Source organism: Ruditapes philippinarum, unplaced genomic scaffold (assembly GCF_026571515.1).
Source record: "Ruditapes philippinarum isolate M1 unplaced genomic scaffold, ASM2657151v2 ctg1476_1_1_1_1, whole genome shotgun sequence".
NCBI classification, from domain to species: domain Eukaryota; kingdom Metazoa; phylum Mollusca; class Bivalvia; order Venerida; family Veneridae; genus Ruditapes; species Ruditapes philippinarum.
The window spans coordinates 65,520-86,963 of record NW_026852145.1 but is presented as its reverse complement, the minus strand read 5'-3'; the positions used below and the strand labels follow the sequence as shown (position 1 = coordinate 86,963).

The 21,444-nt window shown below is 31.9% G+C and overlaps 1 protein-coding gene across 1 annotated transcript; it reads right to left on the bottom strand.

Annotated features, from left to right (window-relative positions):
- Nucleotides 1-3,731: 3,731 nt before the first annotated feature.
- LOC132750634 (rRNA N6-adenosine-methyltransferase ZCCHC4-like) lies at nt 3,732-21,366 on the bottom strand. Its single transcript, XM_060740646.1, has 10 exons — nt 21,253-21,366; nt 19,978-20,179; nt 18,600-18,789; nt 17,752-17,843; nt 14,851-14,962; nt 13,970-14,091; nt 13,439-13,514; nt 12,421-12,544; nt 4,389-4,473; nt 3,732-3,858 (listed from the first exon to the last, which is right to left on the bottom strand). The coding sequence occupies exons 1-10, from the start codon at nt 21,323-21,325 to the stop codon at nt 3,798-3,800; spliced, it is 1,137 nt and encodes a 378-aa protein (XP_060596629.1). The 5' UTR covers nt 21,326-21,366; the 3' UTR covers nt 3,732-3,797.
- Nucleotides 21,367-21,444: the final 78 nt, after the last annotated feature.

The window sequence follows — 21,444 nt, the reverse complement described above, 5'->3', positions numbered from 1 at the left end:
AAAGAGCTTATGAATTGTACACTTCGGTGGTACATGTAGATTAGAGTCAACAATTGCAACTCTATTCCAAATGCATGTAAATCCTATGTATATAATACTACAGTCAAACCTGTGTTACATTCCACCTCTGAATAAAGATAACCCTGCATAATAAAGGCTATGTTTTGATAACCTTTGATCATGACCTCTTAGTAAAGACTACTTGTCTATATAGACCATAGTTTGTCTCTCCTGCAGATGACCTTTATTCACAGGTTTGACTGCATATAAATGAGCCGCGTCACGGCAAAACCAACACAATGGGTTTGCGACCAGCATGGATCCAGACCAGCCTGCACATCCGTGCAGTCTGATCAGGGCTTACAAACTCTATAACAAGTAGAGAAACTGACAGCGAACAGCATGGATCCTGATCAGACTGCGCGGAAGCGCAGGCTGGTCTGGATGCATGCTGTTCGCAAATCCATTATGTTGTTTTTGTCGTGACGCGGCTCAAATATGCTTTGCTGAAAATTATGGAACACAAGGCAAAATAAAACTTACTATTAACTGATAAAAATTAGTTTATGTTAATCCTACAAAACACCAGTAATGAGCATTTTAGATAGTACTATAATTATGTCAAAGGAAGAAAATTAACAAATTGAATACTTGGAAAAAAAATCTTTTCTATCCCTTATATGTAAATCTTTGCATGTGTTGGCTAATGTTGATTGTGCCCTGTTAATAGTTCAGTCAGCATTTATCTTTAAAATTTTGAAATTTTTCTTGAAAATTATTAATTGTCTTGTCCAGATTGAAAGATGAACAACTCTAATAAGTGTAGGGTTAATTACAGCTCTAAATTGTAGAGTCTACAAAAAAGAAATATATATATATGTTATCTTAGATTTAAATTTCTCTTATTTACATTTCTTATCATATATTTACTACTGTATGTAAACATTATACTTTTGTAAAAAATAAAATTCACTGTTTGATAAGAAAGTAAATTTTAAGAGTTATCTGAAAATACTGATAAGCGCGACAGTTTTACTACAGCTATAATTTATAGTGTTCTGACAGTATTGTTCAACGTTTATTTAGTTTTTTATTTTTTCAAATTTATATGACGTTCATGTACTAAAATTCAGAGTTTTACTTCTTTAAATACAGTATGTACCTATGTTAAATGTGTTCCATTTTAAGGCACTTTTACACACCAGTTAACTTTTTTTCTCTTGCTTACAAATTGTGGTACAGAACTATGAAAGTGTTCATGTTTTGTTTTCAAATACATGTATATAGAATATGAACATAATTTCATCTGTTTGTTCGAAATTTTAATCAAAGATTTTAATTTTATTTTTGTTCTGCTTTTGATACAGTAGATTTATGTAGTTTTTGCTTTGTTTGTTAAAGAAGCATTTGATTTTATTCAGAGTTTACATTTATTGTAGTGTTTTAGAACCTGTTAGTGTTAAAAGTTATTAGCTCACCTGTCACAAAGTGACAGGGTGAGCTTTTGTGATCGCTTTTCGTCCGGCGTCCGTCCGTCCATCGTCCGTCCGTCCGTAAACTTTTGCTTTAAATGACATCTCCTCATAAACCACTGAGCCAATTTCATCCAAACTTCACAGGAATGTTCCTTTGGTGGTCACCTTTAAAAATTGTTCAAAGAATTTAATTCCATGCAGAACTCTGGTTGCCATGGCAACCAAAAGAAAAAACTTTAAATATCTTCTTTTAAAAAACCATAAGAGCTAGAGCTTAGATATTTGGCATGAAACATTTTCTAGTGAGTGTCTACCAAGTTTGTTCAAATAAAAGCACTAAGGTCAAAATTGGCCCCGCCTGGGGGGGGGGTCATTGATTTTCCCTATATGCATATAGTAAAAACTTAAAAAATCTTCTTTTAAAGAACCCAAAGAGCTAGAGCTAAGATATTTAGCATGAAACATGTTCTAATGGGAGTCTACCAAGTTTGTTCAAATAAAAGCCCTGGGGTCAAAATTGGCCCCGCCCCTGGGGGTCATTGATTTTCCCTATATGCATATAGTAAAAACTTAAAAAATCTTCTTTTAAAGAACCGTAAGAGCTAGAGCTTAGATATTTGGCATGAAACATCTTCTAGTGAATGTCTACCAAGTTTGTTCAAATAAAAGCCCTAGGATCAAAATTGGCCCCACCCCAGGGGGTCATTGATTTACCCTATATGCAGTTAGTAAAAACTTAAAAATCTTCTTTTGAAGAACCCAAAGAGCTAGAGCTAAGATATTAAGCATGAAACATGTTCTAGTGAGTGTCTACCAAGTTTGTTCAAATTAAAGCCCTGGGGTCAAAATTGGCCCCGCCCCGGGGGTCATTGATTTTCTCTATATGCATATAGTAAAAACTTAAAAAATCTTCTTTTAAAGAACCATAAGAGCTAGAGCTTAGATATTTGGCATGAAACATCTTCAAGTGAATGTCTACCAAGTTTGTTCAAATAAAAGCCCTGGGGTCAAAATTGACCCCGCCCCAGAGGGTCATAGATTTTCCCTATATGCATATAGTAAAAACTTAAAAAATCTTCTTTTAAAGAACCCAAAGAGCAAGAGCTAAGATATTTAGCATGAAACATCTTCTAATGAGTGTCTACCAAGTTTGTTCAAATAAAAGCCCTGGGGTCAAAATTGGCCCCGCCCCAGGGGGTCATTGATTTTCCCTATATGCATATAGTAAAAACTTAAAAAATCTTCTTTTAAAGAACCATAAGAGCTAGAGCTTAGATATTTGGCATGAAACATCTTCAAGTGAATGTCTACCAAGTTTGTTCAAATAAAAGCCCTGGGGTCAAAATTGACCCCGCCCCAGAGGGTCATAGATTTTCCCTATATGCATATAGTAAAAACTTAAAAAATCTTCTTTTAAAGAACCCAAAGAGCAAGAGCTAAGATATTTAGCATGAAACATCTTCTAATGAGTGTCTACCAAGTTTGTTCAAATAAAAGCCCTGGGGTCAAAATTGGCCCCGCCCCAGGGGGTCATTGATTTTCCCTATATGCATATAGTAAAAACTTAAAAAATCTTCTTTTAAAGAACTCAAAGAGCTAGAGCTAAGATATTTAGCATGAAACATGTTCTAATGGGTGTCTACCAAGTATGGTCAAATAAAAGCCCTGGGGTCAAAACTGGCCCCGCCCGGGGGGGGGCATTGATTTTCCTAATATGTGTATAGCAAAAACTTAAAAATCTTCTTTGGAAAAACCCAAATAGCTAGAGTTTAGATATTAAGCTTGAAACATCTTTAAGTAAATATCTACAAAGTTTGTTAAAATAAACGCCCGGGGGTCAAAACTGGCCCTGCCCCAGGGGTGTCATTGTTTTAAACTATATGTGTATAGTAAAAACTTTAAAAATCTTCTTTTAAAAAAGCCAATGAGCTAGAACTTAGATGTTTAGCATGAAACATCTTCTTATGGGTTTCTACCAAGTCTGTTCAAATAAACAAATAAAAGCCCTTGGGTAAAAATTGGCCCGGGGGTTTGGGGGCCTATATACAGGTGAGCGACCTCAGGGCCATCATGGCCCTCTTGTTTTGTTCATGTTTCCGATAAATATTTGAAATTCCTCTTGCTATCTACAGAATAAAGGAATAATTTTTCAGAGAAGTGTACCTTTGTTTATTTTTATATTTCATTCACAACTTTTTTTAGTGAAATACTATACACAGACTTTACTACCAGGTTTTACACACGGATATTTCATAACAAATTTTTCAAGTTTATCTCTTTTTATTTTCTTTCATTCCTACACAAGAAAATTCATTCAGCAAATCACTTTCTTTTTTTCTTCTTCATATGTGGTGCTTTGCTCTGTCCTTTCCTCTTTACTGGTCTAAAACAAAAGGCAGGATATAAAATTATTACAGAAATTCACTTTGTAAAATTACATCTGTATCTTTAGAATCAAAGTTAAATATTATCTTTTCATATGTGTGAATATGGTAACTTTGTTGCTTAAAATGCAAGGATTAATGGTTTAACCCTGAGCCTGATAGTAGCTACAGAATCTACTCATACCACCAGTGCAGACTAAGATCCGACCGCACAATCTGTCTGATCATGGTCTGCACTGTTCGCTATTCAGTCATCACATATTTTTAAATTTTCCTTAAAAGCAACAAATGGTTTATTCAGATTGAAAGATAGACCAATCCATTTAAGATATTCAGCGTGACCAGAGTTACATGTAAATATAATGCCAAAAAAATGGTGAAAAGTTATTTACATGTAAACAAGTCATGTTTGAAATAATAATGCAAAAAGTCTAAAGAAATGAATAAATAAAATCAAATTCTGAGAAGAAAGTTTTAATTTTCATATTCATGTTAATTAAATATAAACGTACAGTACTTATACATGTACCTTTTATTAGAAAAATTCTCAGACACAGATTGTCTTTCCGGACATTCTCTTCTTTTATGGCCCATATCACCGCATATATGACAACCTAAAAAAACATTAACAACAAGCAGTTATCATAGTATTGCAAGCAATCCATAAGTCCCCTACCGGTAAGAGCCCAAGCGGGTTACACGACTTACCGGAATCGGCCGAATTACCGGAATCGACCGGAATCGGCGGTGAATTACCGGAATCGACCTGTAACTTTGTAATAATTAAACTTTTTAAGTTTTTTCTTGCAATTTTATAAAGTATAAACAATATCAATGATTTATGAAAAGATTTTTATGAATAAAATCGCTTTTGATTAATTTAACAAGAGATCTAATATCGGCGAGCTACTGCCAAACTGCCCGTGACCGGAATCGGCCTGTTATTTCGTTGTTTATGCAACTTTTAATGTTCCTTTTGCATGTTTTTATAAAACCTAAATATTATCATTAATCTTCCTAGAGATTGTGGAAAAAATTCGCTTTTAAATAATAATAATAATAAACAAATATTTATGATCAGCGACAACGGGCAAACTGCCGGAATCGGCAAAGGATTACCGAAATCGGCCTGTAATTTGCTTATCTATATACTTTAAACAAAATGTTTGCACCCTTGATTATAAATAAACAATAGCAATGATATGTAATCAGATTATTGTCAATAAAATCACTTTTTTATTAATTAAACAAGATATTTAATATCGGCGAGTTACTGCCATACTGTCGGAATCTGCGAAGGATTACCGGAATCGACGTATAATTTAGTCTATTGTACTTTTTAACGTTTTTGTTGCATTGTTAATATTCATCTTATAAAATATAAATATTATGAAAGATATTTAAAAGTTTCTTTCTTTCTTTTATTTTGTAAATTTCAATTCGCCTTTGGTTAATAAAGCAAGAGATCGAAGATCGGCGAGTTACATATACTGTCATACAGCCGAAATAGGCGAATGATTACCGGAATCGGCCTGTATTATTGTAATTTATGGACTTTGCAAGAAAAAAATGCAAACAATATAATAGATATCTAAAAAGATTTCTGTAAATGAAGAATCCTTATTAAATAATAAGCTATAGATCTAAAGTCGGCGAATTAATTATTACTGCCATATCGCATATATGCAGTGTCAGGGCTATCGGAGAATTACCGGAATCGGTCTGTTTTTCCCCACCAATATTTCAACGTTTAAAAAATAACCTTGACTTATTTTATTAAATACAAACAATTTAAAAGATTTGTATAATGTTAATTGAAAAGAAGCAAAAGATTTATGAAAAATTGCTGTTATAAATAGTAAAAAGATTAATATTGAAGATCGGCAAGAACGGGAAACCTGTCGGAATAGGCGATAGATTACCGGAATCGACCTGTAATTTGGTTATTTGTGAACTTTTTGAATATTTCTTTTGCATGTTTTTATAAGATATAAACATTTTCAACGATATTCATTTTTGTAAATAAATTCGCTTTTGATTAATAAAACAAGAGACCTAAGATCGGCAAATTACTGTCATTCTGCCGATATAGGGGAAGGATGGGCGGGATCAGCCTGTAATATAGTTATTTTTATGTTATTTTATTGAATGCAAATAATATCATTGATATACGAAGATTTTTTTGAGAAATAAAGATCACTTTTATATTATAAACTAGATATCTAAGATAGAATAATTACTATCACAGTGCCTGAATTAACAGGTAAATACCGGAATTAGTCTGGGTTTTGTTTTTTTTTGGTTATATTTCAGCGTTTTAAAAATATCTTGCCATGATTTATTAAATACAAACAATTCAAATGATATTTGATAATATTTATTGCAATTGCTATTACATAATAAACAAGGTGATCTATGATTTCTTCCATACTACCGAATAGACGAGCGATTACCGGAATCGGCTTCACTTCGTCTAGGATTACTAGAATCGGTTCTAATTTTGTTATGAATGTGAACTCAATAATATTATTATCATTTATTTTTGCATGTATTTACAAACATTATCATTGATCTTTTATGGAATAATGCAATATCGTCTTTACATTATATTTTCAGGACATTGCTAACAGAGGATTGTTTGAAATGACGGATAATAATAGGTCAGTTTTGTCTTTCTTTATGTTTGCATAACTCAATTCTTGATTTCATAAAGTAGTCGATTTATAATTACATGCAATAATTTTTATTTGAATCTTTATTTAAACAATACAAACCTCATTAAATATTCACATGAAATCAATTTTTTACCAGGCAGTTACTTGACAGTCCATGGTCATTCTGGAGTATCAAATCAATTGTCGTCATTTGCGTTATTGGTGCACCATAAAAATATTACAAAGATTGCGAATTAGTCAATCGTTGAAACATAGATTCTTTAGTCTTAAATAGTAAACAAATCATATATACCCGTAACGTATAAAACAGTGAGATATGGATGTTAACTATATGCGCACAGATGATACTGTCACTTTATTGGAAGTAAACGAGCTGTATATTGGGAGCTGTGTATTGGGAAGTGTGATATACTACAAAACAGTGGGGTGCCAATATACGGTATGCTGATATATTTCATAGTGGGAGAGACTATCTGTTAGAGAATGCCTGTTGTTCAGCAAGCTGTAGATGAATTAAGTCATAGGATTTATTGAACTTCATAATTTTTAAAGACTTAAGATTTAGTCAATGTAAAAACAAAACAACAATATAAACACCCTGTATAGATCTAAAGATTCTTTTCAAAGTTTAGCATAATATTTAACCGTTTGACCCATTTAATTATTAATAAAAAATGGAAGAAGATCCTTCAAAGTAAAGGACTATGATATATACATGTAGTTATCTATGTCTCTGGCTTATGACACTGAATTAATAATGACATTTTCCGCGAACATCCCAAATAAACACACAATAGTTTTTTAATGTGATGTATATATATTTTTTCATCTTTGATTAAATATAAACAATGATATGTAATCAGAGTTTTGTAAATAAAATCTCATTGATAAATGATTAATTAAACAAGATATTTAATATCGGCGAGTTACTACCATACTGTCGGAATCGGCGAAGGATTACCGAAATCGGCGTATAATTTGGTTATAAATGAAGATTAAAAAAAAAGTTCTTGCATCTTTATACAATATCAATGAAATGTAAAAAAATGTAAATAAAATCGCTTTTGATTAATTTAACAAGAGATCTAATATCGGCGAGCTACTGCCAAACTACCCGAATAACAATCCTTCAGACAGTATGACAGTAACTTGCTGATCTAGTTTAATTAATAAAGCGTGATTTTGTTTATAAAAATCTTTGTACATGTCAATTCTTAAAAGTTCATAAATAAAATTACTGGCCGATTCTGGTAATAATTCCCCGATTCCAGCAGTATGACAGCTGGGACATACGATATATCGTATGCCCCAGATGACAGTAACTTGCTGATCATAATTAAATCTCTTGTTTAATGAATCAATTGTGTTTTTTATAAAAAAATCTTATTACATGTCATTAATTGTTAATATTTTATAAAAGTTTAAAAATTCATGAATAACAAAATTACAGGCCGATTCCGGTAATCATTCCTCGATTCCGGCAGTATGACAGTAACTAGCTGATCTTAAGTATGTTGCTTAATTAATCTTAAGCGATTTTTATTGATAAAAATATTTTTACATGTCATTAACATTGTTTATATTTTATAAAAGATGCAAGATTTTTTTTTAAAGTTCATAAATAACAAAATTACAGGCCGATTCCGGTAATCATTCCCCGATTCCGGCTACAGCTTGCTTAACAATACGCTTTCTCTAACAGACAGACCCTCCCACTATGAAATATATCAGCATACCGAATATTGGCACCCCACTGTTTTGTAGTATATCACACTTCCCAATACACAGCTCCCAATATACAGCTCGTTTACTTCCAATAAAGTGACAGTATCATCTGTGCGTATATGGTTAACATCCATATCTCAGTTTTATACGTTACGGGTATATATGATTTGTTTACTATTTAAGACTAAATAATATATGTTTCAACGATTGACTTATTCGCAATCTTTGTAATATTTTTTATGGTGCACCAATAACGCAAATGACGACAATTGATTTGATACTCCAGAATGACCTTGAACTGTCAAGTAAGTACGATTTAACTGCCTGGTAAAACATTGATTTCATGTGAATATTTTATGAGGTTTGTATTGTTTAAATAAAGATTCAAATAAAAATTATTGCATGTAATTATAAATCGACTACTTTATGAAATCAAGAATTGAGTTATGCAAACATAAAGAAAGACTAAACTGACCTATTGTTATCCGTCATTTCAAACAATCCTCTGTTAGCAATGTCCTGAAAAAATATAATGTAAAGACGATATTGCATTATTCCATAAAAGATCAATGATAATGTTTGTAAATACATGCAAAAATAAATGATAATAATTATATTAATTAAGTTCACATTCATAACAAAATTAGAACCGATTCTAGTAATCCTAGACGAAGTGAAGCCGATTCCGGTAATCGCTCGTCGATTCGGTAGTATGGAAGAAATCATAGATCACCTTGTTTATTATGTAATAGCAATTGCAATAAATATTATCAAATATCATTTGAATTGTTTGTATTTAATAAAATATGGCAAGATATTTTTAAAACGCTGAAATATAACAAAAAACAGACTAATTCCGGTATTTACCTGTTAATTCAGGCACTGTGATAGTAATTAGTCTATCTTAGACATCTAGTTTATAATAAGAAGGGACCTTTATTTCTCAAAAAATCTTTTTATATCAATGATATTATTTGCATTCAATAAAATAACATAAAAATAACTATATTACAGGCTGATCCCGCCCATCCTTCCCCTATATCGGCAGAATGACAGTAATTCGCCGATCTTAGGTCTCTTGTTTTATTAATCAAAAGCAAATTTACTTACAAAAATGAATATCGTTGAAAATGTTTATATCTTATAAAAACATGCAAAAGAAATATTTAAAAAGTTCACAAATAACCAAATTACAGGTCGATTCCGGTAATCCATCGCCTATTCCGACAGGCTTCCCGTTTTTGCCGATCTTCAATATTAATCTTTTTATTATTATATAACAGCGATTTTTCATAAATCTTTTGCTTCTTATTTAATACCGATTTCAATAAACATTATAAAAATCGTTTATATTGTTTGTATTTAATAAAATAATTCAAGGTTATTTTTTAAACGTTGAAATATTGGTGGGGAAAAAAACAGACCGATTCCGGTAATTCCCCGATAGCCCTGACACTGCATATATGCGATATGGCAGTAATTCGCCGACCTTAGATCTATAGCTTATTATTTAATAAGGATTCTTCATTTACAGAAATCTTTTTAGATATCAATGATATTGTTTTCATTTTTTTTCTTGCAAAGTCCATAAATTACAATAATACAGGCCGATTCCGGTAATCATTCGGCTATTTCGGCAGTATGACAGTATATGTAACTCGCCGATCTTCGATCTCTTGCTTTATTAACCAAAGGCGAATTGAAATTTACAAAATAAAAGAAAGAAGAAAGAAACTTTTAAATATCTTTCATAATATTTATATTTTATAAGATGAATATTAACAATGCAACAAAAACGTTAAAAAGTACAATAGACTAAATTATACGTCGATTCCGGTAATCCTTCGCAGATTCCGACAGCATGGCAGTAACTCGCCGATATTAAATATCTTGTTTAATTAATAAAAAGTGATTTTATTGACAATAATCTGATTACATATCATTGCTATTGTTTATTTATAATCAAGGGTGCAAACATTTTGTTTAAAGTATATAGATAAGCAAATTACAGGCCGATTTCGGTAATCCTTTGCCGATTCCGGCAGTTTGCCCGTTGTCGCTGATCATAAATATTTGTTTATTATTATTATTATTTAAAAGCGAATTTTTTTCACAATCTCTAGGAAGATTAATGATAATATTTAGGTTTTATAAAAACATGCAAAAGGAACATTAAAAGTTGCATAAACAACGAAATAACAGGCCGATTCCGGTCACGGGCAGTTTGGCAGTAACTCGCCGATATTAGATCTCATGTTATATTAATCAAAAGCGATTTTATTCATAAAAATCTTTTCATAAATCATTGATATTGTTTATATTTTATAAAATTGCAAGAAAAAACTTAAAAAGTTTAATTATTACAAAGTTACAGGTCGATTCCGGTAATTCACCGCCGATTCCGGTCGATTCCGGTAATGCGGCCGATTCCGGTAAGTCGTGTAACCGGCCCAAGCAACATTCTGAAGGGCCATTGGCATTCACTTATGTTCCTATTTTAAGTAAATTTGTTGAAAAAGTTCTTTAAAAGTGATCACAGGAAACAGTTTTTATGAACAGACAGACAGACGGACTGAAGGACACTCTAAAGTTATTTTTTAAACATCATTGTTATCAAAATATAACATTTTAAAAATCCTATCATGATTGAAGAAGTTGGAGTAAAAATTACCAATTTCTCAAAAAAAAATCTAAGTTCAAAAGAGGCATAATTCTGGAAATAGTCTTGCTAGAGTATTGAACACTCACAAATGTTGAATGATAATAAGAAACATTTATATGAAGTTTGAAGTAGATACATTCAGAAAAAGAAGTTATTAAAAAAAACAATGATTTTTTCATGAAAATTTTAAGTTCAAGGGAGGTAATTCTGATAAATTTTGTGCTAGAGTTGTAAACCTTGTCACATATGATGTGGTTGATGACAAGCAACTTATATATAAAGTTTGAAGAAAATACCTTAAGAAATAAAGAACTTATAGTGAAAAAACTTAAAAACTAGAATCAGAAATCTTGAACTTCAGTCTATTTGTTGCCATAGCAACCAGAATTTTCAACATAGGAAGATAAGAAAAGAATGTGCATAATTTCCATACTGCCATCTACCCATATGTCAAGTTTCATAAAAATATTTTCAGGACTTTTTGCGTTATCACTGGATCCAGGTTATGTATAAAATTTGCCATATTTTCAGTCTATTTGTTGCCATAGCAACCAGAATTTTCAACATAGGAAGAAAAGAAAAAGACGTGCATAATCTCCATACTGCCATCTATCCATATATCAAGATTCATAAAAATATTTTCAGTTCTTTTTGCGTTATCGCCGGATCCAGGTTATGTGTAAAATTTGCAATATTTTCAGTCTATTTGTTGCCATAGCAACCAGAATTTTCAACATAGGAAGAAAAGAAAAAGACGTGCATAATCTCCATACTGCCATCTATCCATATATCAAGTTTCATTAAAATATTTTCAGTACTTTTTGCGTTATCCAGTTTTGTGGACGGACGGACGGACTGACGGACTGACAGACAGACGGACGGAGGGTAAACCTAAAGTCCCCTCCGGTAAACCGGTAGGGGACTAAAAACACCTTTTCAGCATAACTCGTCAAAACAACAATTTCATTGGTTATATTCAACATAAATAAACAGGAGTTGTTTTCGGCATGTTTTCGGGAAGGAACATTGGACTCTTTCATGTCAGAATGCTATCCAGCTAGCTTACTTTACATCCTTGGTTCTACTGGGGCTGCCCATTTGTGCCTAAAACAATGCACCGTGGGGCACCTGAAAAACAGGAAAGTTGCCAAATGACTTTTACTGCATTGGTGCGTAGTAAAACCCAACAAACAGCTTTTATATCATTATAAGAACACTATGACAGCCATGTCATCATTACAACATCAACACTGCTGTATAAGGGAACAAGTTAGTTCTATAAAGTGTGAGTCAACCATGAAAAAGACTAAAGTATATCTTGATGCCTTTGGTTCCGTCACACAGTCATTAGACCATGAATCCTTTTATTAACAACTTCATTTTTCTGATGTTCTTATCACAGCTCATCTTTATCTAAATAAAACAGCTGATTTTCAGTGTCTTTATCCAATAGTTTGCCTTCATTCAAGCATTTTACCTATACAATATAATATTTTTACCTTTAGACACAGATTGACCACATTTATGGTCTTGTAGATCACATATATTACAGGTATCACAATGAACACGTGATGGTTTCACACATCTGTTACATTTATCACAGTGAGTATATGTATTCCCATCCTGATACAGAAAGAAAGAAAATTTTGAATGAGCTTATACATATCAGAAAATGTTTTGAATGAGAAAAAGATAAGATATATTTTACATACAGTGTATACATTCTTGTTAAATGTCAAAAAAGATCTAATTAATAAGATTTAGCATTGAATCACAAATGACTTTTAAAAAAAGATCATCCAAGGCTATATATAGAATATTATTTTGACTATCAACCTTTAAAGAATAACCTCAATCTTGTTTCTACAGTGCAAAACATTTCTTTATTCTTTGCCAAACAAAACGGGACTATAGTGTACACAACTAAGTTTACATCAGAGAATCTTACAATGTAACTATATTACTATACATAAGTTGAGTTGTTGAATGTTAGTAAAACATAGACATGATCTTATATGGTAGCTATGAATACAGTCACACTATATGATATACAGTCATATTAAACATGTATAGCTTTTCACTGGTGGAAGAAGTTCATAGATGCCACATAAAAGTGGATTCAAAGATGCTACATTAAAGTAACAATCTTGGTACAGGTTCATAATGCAATGCCTTGTGCAAAATATCTATGCCCAAGCCCAGTTAGGTTCTAGAGAAGAATTTTTTTTTACTATTATTTCTATCATTCCATGGCAATTAGATTTCTGCACAGGGTCAAATTGTTTGAACAACTTTGCAAGCCCTTTACCCAAGGAACAATCCTGGCAAGTTTGGTTGAAATCAAACTTGTAGTTTTTAATTTGAAGATTTTTTTTAAGTTCACTATATAATCTATATAACAAACAAATACACACATGCAAACACCTACACACACACAGTGGTGAATCGCTCTATGCCTCCACATCACAGATATGGCAGTGGCATAAAAATACAAGACATATCAGATTATATACAAACCTTGGTAGGACATGTATTACACTTTTTACAATGTTTATTTTCTTCAGAGCTGTAGCGCTCACATTTCTCACAGTACCTGAAACAATCAACAAGAACAAACAATGGTTCATTTCATATCTTAGGCATAAAGTTTTACTTTCAAAAATCAATTTTACGGCCTTAAATATCTAAAGCTTTATTTTACATCAGAGATGCAATTACTCACTCAGAAATACCAAACTGACTACCTGTTTACATGATTAACAAGCCACATGCATACATAGTTTTCACAAGTTTATGTGTTACAATTAGGATCACATCTTTTGTTCATTTGTTTATGAACATCTGTTTTGTAAAATTACAGACAAATAAAGAGGTGTACATGAGACAGCATGCTTCGACTTTTCTCAGTACTTGACAGCAACAAAAGGGGCCAAACTCTATAAAATGTTAAGTCAGAGCTATGCCCAATCTTGTTAAATAATCATTCAGCGTGATAAGCGTGAAAGTTCAACATAATCAGTAAAATGTGTAACATAAGTTTATTTTTACCAATATCCTTCTGACGCTGGTAGAATGATCTGTTTAGCTGGAAGGTTTGTAAAAATTCTAACTGGTGAACCCTTCTTCCTCCCTTTCTCTCCTTTAAACAAGGCATGGTTATCATAATCCACCTGAATATAGAGCAGCATTTTCCTCAATTAAATACAAAACAATGTTATAAGCAGAACAAACCCACCTCTAAAAACTTTTATTTTTGATTTTAAAAATTCAATTTGGAACCATCATTCAAGATTGATGCAATTCTATACATCACTTATTTCATGTCAGTAACAACATGAACAACCTAAAAAATTTGTGAATAAGCCTTGATGCAAGTCACAGTTATCACATCGTCGGATACCCACGGCCGAACCATTAACATTTATTGATTGCATGTTATGTGACATGTTTATCAATCGTGGGTATCCGACGATGCAGTTATCACAAAACATCTAATGAAGTTTAAATTTTGATCCTAATCAATGTTCTATGATATATTAGTAAAAAAAAAACAACTAATGTTATTTACAACAAGTGCCCATTTACATGCACTTTTTCAGGCATGAGCAGACATTAAATGCTACTTAACATATTTTCAGGCACAAACAAGCACATGAGTTCAACTTCCATTATTCCAGCCACAAGCAGGCAGAAATAACTTCAGGCATGAACAAGCACTTGAATGCAACTTGCATTATGCCAGGCACCTTAATGCTAACTATATTATTTCAGGCATGAAAAGGCACTTGAGCTAAACTACAGCCTATCATCTATCTATGTAACACCCACACATGACATACCAATGTCCCTCTGCAAAATCTGAAATCCCCAGTGTTGAGAAAAGGTCATTTAAAGTCAGAAACCTTATTTGTGTACAAATTCTTTATTACCTTATAATCTAGCATTGTGTAACCAGAGGTAGGTGTAACCACTCTCTGTTCCATAAAGTATGGGAAAAACCAAAACACAGGCATCTTTTCTGTGTCTGTACATTCTATCAAAATAGAAAAGGTTCAAATTACTAAAACAGTTATTTACTAAAACATTTTAACTTACTACAACAGTTCAATGTACTAGTTCAGTTTACTAGTACAATTTACTTAAACTGAAACTGCTAAATTTGATAAAACAGTTTACTAAAATAGTTCAAATTACTAAAACTAAAAGTAAAACAGTTCAATATAATAAAAAAGTTAAGTAAAATCGTTCAATTTAATATCAAAGCACAGAAGGCGCTGAATTTGTTTGGGTCTCAGAATGTCAGAAAGGTGAAGGTTGTGACATTATAAACCAATTTGTTTTTGTATAGTGCCACCAATGCTTTCCAGTGTTTTAACTGTAGTAAATTGGCTATAAGACTAATTGCAACACTGATAGTCAATTCAATGTTTATTTGACTTAAATTTTTTTTTTAAAAAATGAGTTGCCTCAACTGCGATTTGAACTCCAGACCTCTCGATTCATAAGCGAGCATGCAAACCCCTCGGCCAAGGTGAAGTTACATGTTAACGGCCAGAAGAAAACCATATCATTTTAAATTAGGGTTTGTAACTCTTATTATTTCGACGCTAAACCTGTTGTTTAACACAGATGTAAAAAATCATGGAGCTTACTGTAAGCATGTATATATATAAAGAATGAAACAATATTAGAAATCTTCGACTATTCGGGAACTACTTTGTTTGAAAATTAATGCGCCTGTCATTTGACAATCTTTACGCATTGATCTCCCCTGAATTTTTCGGCGTTAGTGTACATATAAAGGGAAGTAAACGCTTCAAAAAAGTGGACTACTTTAGGCATTTGCAATTAACAGCATTAGGCTCTGAAATTTCGCTACCATTATTTGTTTGGTCTGACGACCCAAACAAATAAAAACAATTCAATTTACTTCCTACATGTATAATCAACATTTTTCTGTAATTATAGCATATATCAAAGCACAATGTATTGCCGTTTGAGCTGCAACTTAACTACTATCAAAACTACCCAATGACCTTTCTTAGCAATATTGCACATTTAATATAGCATACTATGATACTAATAATATCAAATATACTGTGACAGATTTTCAATGTAGAAATTTCTTTGATGATGCATAAGCTATAATAATGATTGTGATATAAATCAAACAAATCAACTTGTTTTAAGACAAAAATGTTTAAGATTTAAAAAAGGGAATTTTTGGGACCAACATAAACCCAAATTTTTCCCGAAAAATAAATTTTCCCAATCAGCCCAGAAAGAAAAATTTAACCCTTCAAATTTCCCCTTTTTCCCCTTATTCTATTTATAGTAACAGTGAGGGGCATCCCCCAAAGACCCCAAAGGAGATCTTTTCACCAGGGGAAACTTTCCCCACTTCCCCTTTTATAAATTTCACTTAAGTCTGCTTCAAATTCTCCCCAAAAAATGATTTTTCAGCAAAATTTAACGGCCAAAAACGTGATTCAGGAAATACCTGAAGCTTTAATTTGAAAACAGAAAAAGAATGGTTATTTTTAAAAATTTGCATGTCAATGCTTGTAATAATTGTAAAATTATGAAATTACTCAAGATTTTTTAAAAACCTAGAAATTTGTCCAAAGGTCATGGATGTCTTCAAATTCCGTGGTTTTTGTTAGTCTACAGCAGGACAGCATGACAGCCAGATTGAAAAAGGCAAAACAATCCCCCTCCTCCCCCTTCAGTGGGAGCATAATTTTTTTTTTTAACAAAGGTCAAACAGTTACTAAACAAAACATACTGTATAATATGTACGTTGAATTTACAAAAAATTCATGAAGAATAATTAACAAAATAATAACTTTTCATTAGAGAAATTCCCTAACTCCAAATTGGGACACTGAGTTGAACTAGACCTGCCCACCAAGAAGGAAAATAATAGTCTGTAACACTTAATATTCCTTTTAAACTAAAACCCAAATGTTTTAATAATTAAAGGGACGGGGTTCATTTTTCAAAAGGGAAAAAATTTTTCTTTATTTTTAAAGGGAAAAAAAAAACTAAAAAAAACATTGAGGACCATGATCAGCGGGGCAAAATTGTCCCCTTTATCATTGGATTCTATGTCAAAAAGGGTTTTTAAATCACTTAATAGTGGGTAGATGCTTTGGTAAATTATAAAAAATACATAAAAGAACTGGGGAAAACTCAAAATTTTCTATGATCTAGTTTAAACCCAAAAGGGGCTTTTGGGAGATACCCCTTTTCTTCATGGGGTTTTTGAAATTTGCCTCGTAAATTCTGAAAAAATAGTAAAAACCTTTACTTTTTTTAAAATTTTTTTATCATTTTTTTGTATACCCCAAATGTGGGGTTCAAATTTCATTATGAAAAAAATAAACAAACAAAAAAACACAACAATTTAAATTGAGAAACTTGTATTTTGATCCCCTGGAAAAAAAAGAAGAAGCATTTCCTAATCTACAGATATCCCCCTACTAGGACCTGCAGCTGTATGTTTGTCAAGGTGGCTTACTTTTTTGTACTGTAATAACTTTTTATATAAAAGATTTTTCTGCTTTGAAGTCACTGTTACCTTGAAGTTTGAACTGTTCAAAAATAATCATTTACATGTTTTTACAACTTTTTTATGTATGTACATTGTAATGTGAAGACATGGGGATAAAATAGGATTATTATTATTTATAATGCAAATCTTAACATGCTTTAAATTATTTCATCGTTTCAGTGATTTCAAATTTTTTTCTATTTATAGCAGTAACTTGAGTATTGTAACAGTTTTTTCGGAAAATTAAAACATTTCTTTAAAATTATATCATTTTTACCTGGGACATCCAACACATAGTATATGAGTCACATGTAGAGAGTTCAGTGTGTCAAGTATGAAATCAACAGTGGAGGCCGAGAAGAGGTATTGCTGAAACCAGAAATCATCAGTATGAGATGAGGTGGTATGTAAGTACAGGTACAATCTGTGAAATAATCTGTGAAGAAAGCAATTTGGTACAAAGCCTTTTAAAGTTTCAAGTTCAACTTTTTACCAGTCTTGTGTCAAAATTGAGAAGAATAGCACTAAGACGTCTATTCTATTTTTTTTTTGGTACAATTATCAGGTTATTAAAGCAACATGTCTACAGATTTGCTTCATTTCTTTTTTTTTTAAAGAAAACCTAAAAATTGTACAAATGAGTAACAAGTCACCACTTAGTAAGGGTCACGCTCAACATGTTCTTATTTCCAAAGTAAAACACATCCGAGAAGAATACTCCTAGAAAAGAATACTATTAGAAAACATAATTATCTTGTAGAAAGTATAACTAGAATTTCATATATGACCTTGATGGTCAAGGTTATTCAAAGGTCAAGGTCACATTTGAAGTAATCATCATGTCAATTTTTTCATACACATGTATGAGTTCTTTTGTTCGAGAATGAATCAAATACATAAATCTAAAAAATTTAAGCAAATTTCAATAACTTGACAGAATAGGTCAGAGTCATATCAGAATATTTCAACATGATGATTAGTCATATATGTTCTTTTGTCCCAGTATACTTCTTCTTAGCTTAAAACATACTGATTGTGTTGAAATACAAATTTAAATGAACTGAAGGAATTATAAAGATCCATTAATATTTGTGTCGCAGAGATACATTTTGAATAATACATTACTGCAAATGTTTTGTTGTTTTCTAAAGGTGTGAAGAGCTCAGTTGGTTTAGCTAACATCTTATCTGAAATGTTTGACCTCACAGTGTGACCTTGACCTTCATGAGATTTCTGTTCACCTGGTAGCAACATCAGTCCACAGTTGGTACAAAAATGCCTCTCAGATTCTTTCAATTCTTTGAACTCACAAAATCTTGAAAATAAATAAAAACATACATGTATTACACTAATGATGATGAACCAAAGTTTATAAAAGTTTATAAAGTTACATGCCTAATGGTTTAAGCAAATGAAAAGGCAGAAAATCACATTTTCATTTAACAACTGATTAAACCTTGAGATTGTAGCAGGGGCGACAAAATCAATTGCCCCTATTGCCCAGGTTGCCCTGACAAGTGAAAATTGTTCCAGAATTTAGATTACAAAATTAATATCATATAGACAAGTAAAAATATTTATGTTTCAGATAAAACGAACAAGTAAGTAAAAATCAGATTTCGCCAGATCTGTGTTGCATTTTTTAACTAAAGAATAACTAAAATATGTGCACTTTGTATGTACATTTGTACCATGTTTTAGGTTTTACTACAATTTTAACATGTTTTAAGTCATATCTCAGCGAATGATCCACCTTACCCACTAACCAGTATTCATCAACTTCTTTGCAAATGACTGACAACTAATTACACATGATTTTTTTAATAAGCGGTGAGAGACAAATGACCATTAGACTCAATATGGCAGATCAATTGTTACAGAAAAATTACACCTTGCCCAAGGATTGAAACAGTGATCCCTGGATTACCAATCAGATGCCTCTCCTACTGAGCTAAGCGGGAGAAAAATAGGAAATACTTTCTTATCTTACAACAGATAACTTTTCTAACCAAAGTTGCTCTTGGCAGAAGTTGCAATATTTAAATAATTTTGTCCATCCAATTCACTTATTAAAGCCTAATCATGCCTTAGATACAAATAATTTTTTAGTTTTTTTAAAAAGGCAAACATGAACTTCATAAGATTTAGATAATAGTGCAAGACAATGTTAGATGATTATTTCAAAAAGAAAGTAGCGCTTAATATAAAATAATTTATCCTAAAAGTAACAAAATGTAAATAAAGTATTATTTTGACTTCCATACAAAATACTGAATTACTATAACAATACTCCTTGCCAAAAACATCATAAATCAAAGATGGTTCACATAATTGGCAAATGAATTACTTTTTGGCAACAAGAGATGTACACCCAAAAAATAAAGCCTTTGAGAAATAAGAATAAAAAAAATTCTGAAATATAATGGGCCTTTAAGTGAACAATTTTCAAAACCTAACATGTATAAGTAACACAGTAAGATAAAAACTTAGATTATAAGCCTACCTTTTCCTCATTTCAGCATGGCTATATGAGGGCCACAAACCAGTCTTTGTATTCTGAAATACCCGATTGTCCTTAGAGATTTTAACCTCATCAGCCCATTTGAAGAAAGGACAAGCCTTGCGGTCTCTGAAAGCTGAACAGGCAAAGAAGTGTCTCTCGGCACCACATTTCTTGTCAAATCTTGAGAAAAGTAATGCAGGACCTGTTTGTAAGATAAAACATTTGTACACTAAAGACTAGTTCATCAATTTATCATGGTTCAAATTGACTGTATTTAGTACTATTTACATAGAGATGGATTGCATTTAAAACATTGAGACCTTGATTACATATGCATTAGCCCACAGGAACTTGAAATTCTGTCAAATAACCAATATTAATATCCAAAAGTACCCCCTATGGATATTATCATTTATATTGATAAAATTTCAAGCTCCTGTGGTATTAGCATAGCTGTTATTATACTTACATGTAAATGTATTCTGTAAACAATCAGTGATGACAATGTAGATTTATTTTTTTCGATTTTTTCTTTGATTCGATATTTTCTACTTCAGTTAATTGACTTAATTCAGAAATAAAAATAAAATAGGATAAGGTTTCCAAAAAAAATATTTTTTTAAGTATAGGATATCGACCGAGTACAAGGTCTTTCTTTTTAGGAAAGACCTGGTCACGAATTTGATGTGACACCTCGAGACTATAAATATTTGTCCATATAGTTTTTGTCAAATTGCTTGTGTAAAATAATTACACTATATATGAACACACCCAAGTGTGTCGGACCCCTTTGAATAAAATATGTAATGTCAATATCCTTTCCTATGCATCATTTTCATTTTACAGCAGCAGACATGTCTGTCAGAAACTTAACTTTTATGCACACAAATTGATGACATCATAGGCACTTCTAGAAAAAAATAAACAGCTCATGAATGAAAGGTTTGAGAATACATGTAGCCTTTTGTAGGTTGGGTTTGAGATTAGGGTACTTATATGATATATTGCAATTTCAAATGCATTTCCGTTTTCTTTCCTTAAACTAAACTGCAAATAACATGAAAAAACATGTAAAAAATCTCTTCTTATCCGGAAACCTGTCTAATCCGAACTTTTCTTCTGATCCGGACGAGTTCGGATTAGACAGGTTCCACTGTAGTTATAAGTTGACGATAACGGTCGCGAAAACAGATTACATAGAGAAAATTAACTCGTTCAAAGACTATGATTATAGAAATCATTTGTGAAAGCAGATATGTATTTGAATTTTATTACCATGTTCACATTCTGGTATATTCTTAAACCCGTGATCAGTAACTATATCAACATTTCCAGAATTTACTGCCATTTGTTGCAATTTTCACGCAGTGTAATGATAAAGGGAAGTAACCGCTGCGAACAGTTTTTCAAACTCCGACGCAGTTGTCTCCCTTTGCTTTGCTACACAGACACGTTACAATTCTGCCA